This window comes from Xenopus laevis, chromosome 9_10L (genome assembly GCF_017654675.1).
Source record: "Xenopus laevis strain J_2021 chromosome 9_10L, Xenopus_laevis_v10.1, whole genome shotgun sequence".
NCBI lineage: Eukaryota > Metazoa > Chordata > Amphibia > Anura > Pipidae > Xenopus > Xenopus laevis.
The window spans coordinates 91420033-91431307 of NC_054387.1; the positions used below are offsets into that span (position 1 = coordinate 91420033).

Consider the following 11275-nt stretch of genomic DNA (forward strand, 5'->3'; position numbering starts at 1 on the left):
GTAAGGTTTAGCCCCGCCCCTCGACTTCGCTAGTCGGGAGACGTCACCGTATAAAAGCTTGGTCCGCACATAGCGCGTTCTTTTCTTTTCTGCTTACGTGTTGCACTGCTGTGTGTCTCTTGCTACAATGGGCTTCGGCGATCTCAAATCCCCAGCAGGCCTTAAGGTCCTAAACGAGTTCCTGGCCGACAAGAGCTACATTGAGGGGTCAGTGTTGTAAACGAGCAAGCTTTGTTATATGCGTGTGCTGCTGGAGCGGAGAATAAGCTGTGCGTGCGCTTTGAATGAACGAGGAAGCTGCGAGCGCGTGTGCTTAGGCCGCAACCTACAAGGCCGCTGTCGGACTCGCGTTTCTCGTGTCCGCAAAGTGATCAGCCATTGCCGTAATCTTGTTATATAATACCAACTGATGAAACCACTAAATACTGTGCGTTTCATTGTGCTACGTGCATAGTCAAAGGCTCTTGTACATTTTTAATTATTATTAAATCTATTTTAAATCTAAATACAGTTACTATTAAAAACACTGCCTGGCTGTCTATATTCTCAGCATATATATCAATATATACTTAACTAATTCTGTAAGCCTTACACTTCGCTTTTTTTTTTCTTCTAATATAATTTTTTTTTTTGTATGCTGTGCATTACTGATTTGCTTACTCTTGTTTCAGGTATGTCCCTTCCCAGGCTGACGTTGCAGTATTCGATGCACTTTCTGCTGCTCCCCCTGCTGATCTCTTCCATGCTCTGCGTTGGTACAACCACATCAAGTCTTACGAGAAGCAGAAAAGTAGGTAAGCAATGCTGTTCCATTAGAATACGCTTAGGGTAAGGCCACACAAGGAGATTCTGGGAGATTGTCGCAGTGATGGAGGCAACTTTGGGCGACTATTGAAAATGCATCGCTGCGTGTGCATTAGCCCAGGTGACTTTGCATTGTAGCCTATGTGGAAAAAACCTGAGGCAGTTTGGGGAGATGGTCGCTAAAAAGACGAGGCGATTAGTCGCCGGGCGAAAAATCTCGTGTGGACTAGCCCTTACTTATTCCAGCAGCCAAGGAGTGTGGTCAAAAATAGTTAAAGGGGATCTTCACCTTCCGAACACTCTTTTCTGTTCCGTTGTTTTCAGATTGTGCCCAAGAAATAAACTTTTTCTCAACTGCTGTCCATTATTTATTTTTTTTACTGTTTTAACCAAAATCTTGAGTTTAATTTTCTTGTCTGGTGTGTTCAGGTGCAGACTCTGAACTGTTATAATTTATCAACATTTAGTTGATACATTTCTCAGCAGCATCTCTGAAGTATTAGCAACTATTGTATCAATTCTAACAGCTGCCTGTAATGAAACTCAGAGATTCTGCTCAGAAGGGACAAAGATAAGTGTATTCACTAAATGTATCAATTTAGAACAGTTAACAGGGTCAGTGACCACCCCCCTCCCAGAGCTGCCTTAGAAGTTGAAAAACAATGACACTTTAAACTTCAATATTCGAAAAACTGTGACACATAGAAAATGGAAAAGTAATAGAAACAGTTATTTCTGGTGATGTATTGGAAAATTAGGTGGTTTAAGGTGATCAACGTGGGTTATTTACCGCAATTTGAAGGCAATTCACTACTGTTATTACACTGACCTATCTGAATCCATCTAGCACTGTTGAAAGAATTGCTGGCTGTGGCGCTTATTTAGACGGGCAGAAGTTGCAACATACATTGATAGTGTGCATACTGTAATGTAAATACACACTTCTATTGATAACAATCGTGTATCATTTTTGTACTTTATAAATTGATTGTACATTTATAGTTAGACCGCTGTAGCATTTGTAAGACAGTTGGCTGCTTTCTTTAGCCTTTATTGCCGACCACACCTGTTTTAGTGATTTTTTTTTTGGGAGTGCATGTTAACCGTGCACCAGTTGTTCTGGTAGTGTTCTGCCAAAACAGATAACCAGGTCATTTAATGACAAATATGTGCAGAGACTCCTTATCCAATCTGCAGTTTCGCTACCCACAATTGCAGCCATCTTGCAATAATCTACAGTGATTTGTGGGTTTTTTTTTTTAAAGAAAATATATTACTGGAGGGGCCCTATAAAGGGCTAACACTATTCTAGATAACCGTGAGTTTCCTTTGATTTGCAGACTAAATATAGTACAAGTTTCTGATGCAAATGGCTTTCCTAAAAGTTTTTTATATTTTTTTTATTACAGCCTGCCTGGTGTGAAGAAGGCTTTGGGAAACTATGGCCCTGTTAACATTGAAGATACTACCGGCAGTGCAGCAAAAGAGACCAAAGAAGAGGATGATGATGACATTGATTTGTTTGGTTCAGATGATGAAGAGGTAGGATGTGTAACAACCTAAGGACTTCATAATATTGGACAAAATAAGCATTAAGCACGCCATAATTGACTGGCTGTACAGATTTGTGTGTAAGGTTCTTTGTTTGATCTGCTGTCCAATATAGCGGTGTGAAACACCAGTCTGTTGTGCTGCATGCAGTCTCCTTGTGCACAATCCACATAGCAAACTTTTGCGCATGCTGTAAATTTCACTGTCCAGCACTGCAATCTCGAGGCACAATGTCATAAAAGCCAAAAATGAATCTAAATTTACTACAGATTCTTTTTTGAGCAATTTTCATTTGCTAATTTTCTGTTAGTTGTGAGATTTTGCAATGCATGCAGGATTCTTCCGAATCAAAGTTCTTGGCCAAATCGAAGCCAAAGACCTTTCATCAAACAAGAATTTTCTAACGGCGTGTGGTTCTCTTTTGCACTTTCATGCCAATTTATATATGCAATTTAGAGTTTGGATTTGGCCAATTAGGAGGCTCAACTGAGACAGGGTGACTGGCACTCTGGACCTTCAAAAATCTTTTCTGCTAAAGCGTGCCCTAGCAGTGTAAAACTATTCAAATCTCAAAGACCACTTAAATTCGAAAATGTATGTAAACTGCAAAGGTTCTCAAGAGGACAGCTCTGAATAGGTTTGCACCAATTCAATTCATGGGCTTTAGATCTCCTTTAAGCAATCTTTACAATGAAAGCCAATGTTACTTTTAACTAGGAATATGAAGGCAGTTCTGTAAATACACTGCACCATATTTGGGCTGGTCATATGATGAATAATCTAAATCACCATCTTTCGGCTGATTTGTGATGCATATATTCTTAGCTGACTATACCAGCCTGTTAACGAAATATAAAACATCCCTTTTTTTTGTGCAGAATCTTTAGTTTGTTTATATTTTATAGGAAAGTGAAGACGCTAAGAGGGTCCGTGACGAGCGCTTAGCTCAGTATGAAGCAAAGAAGTCTAAAAGTAAGTAGCATTCTCTGTATTTGATCTTCCTCAAGGGATATCATTTCATTTTGTTGCCTTAAAGCAAAAGACAGCTAGCACTGTAATTCTGTAAATATAAAAAGCATTATAAAATACCAGCTTCTTGTATATTTACCATATTTTTGGGAGAATTGCCTGCATTTGCTTTTTTTCCATTTTCTCTAAGGAAAAACTAGCCACAGATACTGGTCTGGAACTGTAGTACTGTGTTGCAGTCCCAGCATTCCTCCTGTGGCACAATAAATTGCTTTGCAGCTTCTTTTCCTCTCAAGTCTGGGAGGGATTGGCTGCATTTCAAACATGGTTCTGTTGTAGTGGTCTGCACCTTTATTGTGTCTTCAACATTTCCAAAGCTGACTAAGGAATAAACATTCTTTTGTTTTCTAGAGCCAACACTTATTGCTAAATCATCCATTCTTCTTGATGTGAAGCCATGGGATGATGAGACGGATATGGGCAAACTAGAAGAGTGTGTCAGAAGTATACAGATGGACGGCTTGTTGTGGGGATCATGTAAGTGTGATTTTGCTTGTAGTATAGAAAATATCTTTATACTGGCTGCAGTGATGATTAAAACATCACCATCTTTCGACTGATGCTCATGATGGATGTTCTTTATTCTGACTGCCTTATGTTTAAACATTCAAGATGCAAAAACTTAACTATGTTGGGACTTCCAATTCTTAGTCTGTTATTTGTTTACCCATTATTATTTCTGGTTTTCTTTCTATAGCAAAGCTTGTCCCTGTTGGGTATGGTATCAAAAAGCTGCAGATTCAGTGTGTGGTTGAAGATGACAAAGTTGGCACAGATGTTCTAGAGGAAAAGATCACTGCATTTGAAGACTTTGTACAATCCATGGATGTTGCTGCTTTCAACAAGATCTAAATGAAATAACACTTCACAAAGCACCCCAGATGTTACAGCACTTCAATAAAAATGTTTACTTAATATCTGTGCTTTTGGTTGTTTTTATTTGCCAATGCTGTCTCCAGTAATGATGATTTTGAAGACTACTGGTTTGATATATCTAAATATTTCCATTATAATCTGCTGCATTTATTGTGTGGGTATGGATGCAGGATATACAGGCTGCTTCCCTTGCAACAGAGTTCAGTGACAACTGTAAAAGAAACCAACATTTTTATTTTAAGCTATATTGAAATTTGGCAATAATGCTGTTTAAAATTATGCTAGAAGGTGGAACACCAAGTGTAGGCTTGCAAAAAGGATTACTTGGGTCTAAAGTCGGGGATGGTTGATTAAAGAAAAGTGGTTTGTTCTTTTCAGTCATCTAGACCTTTCAGGTTAATATTAAAACAAAAAAAAATTGCTCATTTTAAAATTCCTGACATCCTAAGTTGAAAGAATTTGTTAGGCAGATCAATGTCTCTAAAGGTTCCCAAATGCTGCTTCCTTCATGTATTACAAGCAAGCACTCTTAATTTGCAGAATGAAAGGGATGTGAGGAAAGGCAATTAGAAGAAACGAGCATAAAAGAGGGTGCCATAGTTAAAGGTGAACTAAAACCTAAAAATGAGTGGCTAAAATGCCATATTTTAAATAATGCCCTTATTGCACCAGCCTAAAGTTTTAGCTTCTCAATAGCAGCAATGATCCAGGACTTCAAACTTGTCATAGGGGGTCACCATTTTGGAAAGTATCTTGACACTTGCATGCTCAGTGGACTCTGCAGCTGTTGGTTACGTTTTGGGGTAATTGCAATTTATCAAGCAGAAAATTAGTTTGGCCTGTCATAAGCTGATGCTACAAGGCTGGTTATTAAATTATGTTAGTTGCCCTGGTTTTTGTGTTGCCATGTAGTAATTCTGTATTGATTACAGTCCCTAAGCTCAGTAAGTGACAGCTGCAAAGAACATGTGCATTGAATTGGCAGAAAAGAAGTTGGGGAGCTACTGGACTGTTTTATTAGCATTTTAAACATTACTTTGTAATTTAAAACAAATTATCAATTCTTTGATAACCGAAAACCAGCCAGCCTCTGCTCATGCCCAGCAGGCTGCCATATCGAAAAAACTTAGTAATTATAATAGCCATGCCATATTTATTTGTTATGGCCACCACAATACATCAACTCAAAAGTCTACTTATAATGCTGCGACAGTTTTTATTTATTACGGTTATACAACAATACATCAATAATTCATAACTTTAGGGGGCCCATTTTCTTTGTTCTAGTGAAGGAATAGAATATAAAAAAACTTTGAATTTCAAATGTTTTTTGGCTATTTCCACCATCGAATTGGCTACTTCGAATCGAACGATTCGAACTAAAAATCGACCATTCGATAGTTGAAGTACTGTCTCTTTAAAAAACAACTTCGACCCCCTAGTTCGCCACCTTAAACATACCGAAGTCAGTTAGCAATCTTTTTTTGGTCGATGAAAAATCATTTGATCAATGGATTTAAATCCTTCGAATTGAAGGATTTAATCGTTCAATCCAACGATTTTTCGTTTGAACGAATTACGGTAAATCCTTTGACTTAAATATTCGAAGTCGAAGGATTTCCATTCGGCAGTCGAATATGGAGGGTTAATTAACCCTCTATTCGACCATAAGTAAATTTGCTCCTAGCTCTTCCCATCCCTAAACCAGCTCTGCTCAGATCCTGTGCTCGCCCCTTATCTGAAGCTCTGCCAAAATCCTCCTTTCATTGCTTCTGCTAACTCTACTACTTTTGCTAATATGTATAGCCCTGTTTCCAAACAAGTTCTGACGCAATGTAAGATGTATATAAAAGGAGAACGGGATGATTTGCAAATCTTTTAAACCCTATATTTAATTGCAAACGGCACAAAGACAAAGATAGCTGGAACATGGGCAACAAAAGATTAGAAAAGTTGTGTAAAGTGGATTCCAGAGAGGCTGGGACTGTTCGAAGTAAAGCTGGGTAGGGGTACCCCACTCTGTGAAACAGTGCGGTCAAATATTGCAACATTGTCATTCCTCAATGTAAAATTGCAAATAATTTGGGGGTTTCATCATTAGAATATTGTAGTTCCTTTTTTTATATTCAGCTTGAAAAAGGAACTAAAATATTCTGAAAGCTTGCTATGATTATTTTAGTTAGCCAATAAAGGTATCACATTTATAGTACATTTTTATTTTTTGATTGCTTAGAAATACTTCGAATCTGTCTCCTAAAAATGTGTTTTTTTTCTCTAAAACTCCAAAAATGCGACATTTATTAGCTGTAAAAACCATGAAAATCTCTAATACAAAGCTTCACCAACTAAAAGCTGTCAAGGTCCCACAGAAGTCAATGGGAGCCAGTAACATAACTAGAGGGGGGCGGGCCCTGGTGATTGACGCGCAGCCAGGCCCCCGCCCCCTCCGTACGGGCCGCATTTCAGTGGCACGCGGGCTGCCGGGGGGCCCTGAGGGGGTGCGGGCCCTGGCCAGCTCGCACCCCCCTGCTCTCCCGGTAGTTCCGCCACTGATGGGAGCTGAGCTTATCCTATTGGACTATTTTTAATCAGTTTGGACTTTTAGAGGTTTTTTTTAATTGGCCAAAAACTCAAATTCTTAAGAGGTTTTAGAGACACTCTTATTTTTTAGTGGATCGACCATTGTTTTATTCTTTCATAATTTCTTATATTCAGATCTTTAAATAGCTTTCATGGCATTCATGATTTTAGAGAAAGAGAGCATTGTGGTTTCAAAAACCTTTAAAAATACTAAAATTCAACCCTTAATAAATCTGCCCACTTGTTATTATTAATAACTAGTCTAGTCTAGGAAAACAGGTTGCTTTTAGTTAATGACTTTTCCTGCCCCCTGGAAATGTTTCTGTGGACACCCAGCTAATCCCTGCCAATCACTTGTATATAGTAAGTGAATAGCGTAGCCTGTATGTTTTGACACGTTATCTGCCATTCTACCTGATGGGGGCAGTCATGTACTATAACTCACAGATCAAATGGAAGCAAACCTTTTGAATATATGACATACACAACATTGGTAACTTATCAAGGTCCAAAATAAATTGTTTTCCCCCTGTATAATCTTTTCCCAATGGTGCTATGTAAATTTAAATTCTATCATGCCATGAATGGTACCTCAAAAATATTTTTAGTATTAAATGTGACTTAAAAAAAATTAGGTTTCTGAACTCAGCGTCCCAGTCATGTTCCATGACTTTTCAGAGCAGATAGGATATAATGAATCAATTTAGTTGTGCAACAGATAAGATATAGCATGGTTCTGTGGGGCTAAAGGGTGTGTAGTAAATAGGTACCCCAGATTACACATAATAATCAGCAGTAAGTAGGTTTGAGGACATGCTGAGTAATAGATGTGCCAGTAAGGTGTCACATTGCAAACACCGCAAAATCAGTTTTCACAAGATCAAATCCAACGCCAGGGTCAGGAAACTGAAAACACAGTGAGAGCTCTAAATGCACTTTAATATTTAGTACAGAGTAGGCAGTGTAGGACTCACATTAAGGGGCCGATTCACTAAGCTCGAGTGAAGGATTCGAATGAAAAAAATTCGAATTTCGAAGTATTTTTTTGGTACTTCGACCATCGAATTGGTTAAATTTGTTCAAATTCGAACGAAATCGAACGAATCGAACGAAAAATCGTTCGACTATTCGACCATTCGATAGTCGAAGTACTTCCCCTTTAAAAAAAACTTCGACCCTCTACTTCGGCAGGAAAAATCCTTCGATCGATCGATCGCAAGATTAGCGCTAAATCCTTCGACTTCGATATTCGAAGTCGAAGGATTTCAATTCGAGGGTCGAATTTCGAAGTATTTTTAACTTCGAAATTCGACCCTTAATGAATCTGCCCCTAAATGAGGGGCATGCAAACTTATGTATTTTGGAAATAAAGGCGAACTGAACCCTAAAAATGAATATGGCTAAAAATGACATATTTTATATACGGAACTTATTGCACCAGACTAAAGTTTCAGCTTCTCAATAGCAGCAATGATCCAGGACTTCAAACTTGTCACAGGGGGTCACCATCTTGGAAAGTGTCTGTGACACTCACATGCTCAGTGGGCTGTGAGCAGCTGTTGAGAAGCAAAGTTTAGGGGATGTTGCAAATTATCAATCAGAAAATGAGGTTGGCTTGTAATATAAGCTGATGCTACAGGGCTGATTATTAAATTCTGATGCTAATTGCACTTGTTTTTGAGCTGCCATGTTGTAATTATTTGTATTAACTATTACTCAGCCTTATATTGTGACATTTATATTCTATGTGTACTGTGTGCTGAGACAGGGCCGCTCTTGCCATGAGGCAAAGTGAGAACCTTGCCTCAGGCGGCAGCAAGCGGCCAGTTACTTTGGGCGGCAAAAAGTCGCCTCTTTTAACTTTAAGAGCCAAATTGCTTGGTATCAACCTAGAAATTTGGCTCCGCAAGTGCAGAGAGCGCTATTACGCACAATGCACTAGCGATGCTGCCCCCTTTGACCCACTCCGACGATGATTTTTAAGCGCGGAACAGGAAAGGGGGGGCGGCATCTGCAGCAGCCCCAGAACCACGGCTGAGCTTAGAGTGGGTCCCTAAGCTTAGTAAATGACATCAGCACAGAGCATGTGCAGTGAATCAGTAGAAAAGAAGATGGGGAGCTACTGTGGCATCTTCAGAGACACAGATCTTTACTGATAAAGGGCTATGGTTGCCTTGGGCTGGTACAGAAACCCAAAACATAATGTACAACATTTCTAGCCTGCTTCTGTAGTAATGCTTTAGTTCTCATTTAATACAGGTTGTATTTGAGCACTGGAAGTTTTTTTTCTTTCTTTTGTATAGTCGAGAAACTGAGTTGGGGTCAACCACAGAGATACGCAAAAAAGGAGTCAAAACCAAGTCAAAGTCAGAAACTAGAATCAATAAAGGAACAAAAGCTCAATATCAGTTTTCAATTTGGGACCCCTAAATGCCACAAATCTTGGTAAATCTATGCTAATTGGACATAAAACTGTTCAGTGAACCCCAGGTGTTCATATTTAGGATGTTTCATCTTGGCATATTTACCCATTTTGGATACTGGAGAATGTGTACTTTCCAAAAATATATGCTTTCTGGGTGGCCTTATACTTCATTACCCTTTACCCCAAGCATATTGTAATGATGCATGATTTTGCAGTAGTGGAAATGACAGAAACAATAGAGCATATGGGGTCTTTTCATTCTGCGTCCCCTACATACCACATATTTAGGTAAATCTATGCACATTGGCCATCAAACTCTTCCAGACCCCTGCCCTTCATATTTAGGATGTTGTATTTTGGAGCCTAACTATATGTAGTAAAGATCCTGTAAAGTGGAAGCTTTGAGCTGATTTTTTAATCTCAGACATATAATAATAATACATTTACGAAAAATATAAAAAAAGCATTGCAAGTGGATAGTTTGAAGAAGAAATACATATTTAACCATTTTGTCTGTGTCAGAATGTGCTCTTTCCAAAACTATATGGTATCCTGGTGTAAAAACACATTAAAATATTGTGTGTGCAGATTTCTGCAGCAAGTGCTTTGGCAATTTGGTAGTGTACTGCTGGGATGTTTTTACCCATACAAGTAATAAAGTATGGTATGTATAGTATAAAACTACAGATATTTATGTAGTATTTTGTTGCATATTCAGGAGACATGGGACTCATCAGTTGTATTTAATAATAGTAATGTTTTTTTGAATCCTCTATATCTTATTACAAAATTGCAACTACAAGAATATTCCAGCAAATTTGAAGAGCTTAGGTTGTTCTGAAATGATATACATAGTTTTCCTAGGTACACTAAAGGCAAACTAAAAATGTAGGAAATGCTTCTAAAATGAAATACTGTAGAAAAACTTTTTAAAAAATTATTTTTTTAAATTTGTGTAACCGAAGTGCCAACTTCTTCGGGCAGTGAAAGGGTTAAAAGAACCTGGCACTACAGTTCTGAAAATGTTGCTGCAAACAGGCTTCGCCACTCAAACTAAAACATTTCCATTTTTCTGACAAAATTATAAGTGGAGGGTTGTACACGTAATATATTCTTGGAACAGTCCATAGAAAAGCTTCGACTTTGAAAGGTACGCGGATACCTGAAGTTCAAATCATTTTACATCATTTTAATAGGCTTAATATATTTATTTAAAAATACAAATGTTTTACCAACACTGGATATAAATATATCACTGCAATGTGTCTGATATGTCGTTTGTTTTTTTCTTTTTTCTTTCTTGTGTTCTTTTTTTTTTTATACCCCCTTGTGTAACTGAACTTGCAGTCACGGTAGCTCTGCTTTCATTCCTGTTTGAAGTCTTTGTACCCTAGCTACAGGTACTTGTTGATTTCAACAGTCTAACCATGCTAGACTGATCAATATTTATTGCTGGATAATAAAAATAAAAGTGTAGTGTTGTAAACGTAATATATTCCTGGACTAGTCCATAGAAAAGCTTTGTCTTTGAATGGTATGTGGCTACCTGGGGGCCCATTTACTAAGGGTTGAAGTGAATTCAAAGTCAATTTTCAAATTCAAAAACTTTGAATTTCAAAGTAATTTTTGGGTACTTCGACTGTCGAATAGGCCAAATTCGACTTCGATTCAAATTGGAAAAACTTTGAATATTCGACCATTCGAAAATCAAAGTACTGTCTCTTTAAAAAACTTCGACTTCGACACTTCACCACCTTAAACCTGCCGAATTGCTATGTTAGCCTATGGGGACCTCCTTGAACCTATAGGCACCATTTGGCTAAGTTTTTAGAAGTCAAAGTTTTTTTTTTGGAAAATTGTTCGAACCGAAGGATATAATCGATCGATCGAACGATTTCACTTCGATCGCATATGGCCATATTCGATCAAAAAAAACTTTGAATATCGTACTACTGTAATTCGATGGTCGAATTTCGAAGTTTTTTCACTTCGAAATTCGACCCTTAGTAA

The 11275-nt window shown here is 38.1% G+C and overlaps 1 protein-coding gene and 1 non-coding gene across 2 annotated transcripts; both read left to right on the top strand.

Annotated features, from left to right (window-relative positions):
• The first annotated feature begins 77 nt into the window (after nucleotides 1-77).
• On the top strand, nucleotides 78-4296 carry eef1b2.L (eukaryotic translation elongation factor 1 beta 2 L homeolog). Its single transcript, NM_001090665.1, is given in 6 exon segments — nucleotides 78-207; nucleotides 672-794; nucleotides 2214-2346; nucleotides 3261-3327; nucleotides 3736-3861; nucleotides 4082-4296. Coding segments are annotated over 6 exon segments (684 nt in total). The 5' UTR covers nucleotides 78-127; the 3' UTR covers nucleotides 4237-4296.
• On the top strand, nucleotides 3907-3975 carry LOC121398583. The gene has a single exon (XR_005964404.1). It is a non-coding gene; the product is annotated as a small nucleolar RNA SNORD51 (small nucleolar RNA).
• Nucleotides 4297-11275: the final 6979 nt, after the last annotated feature.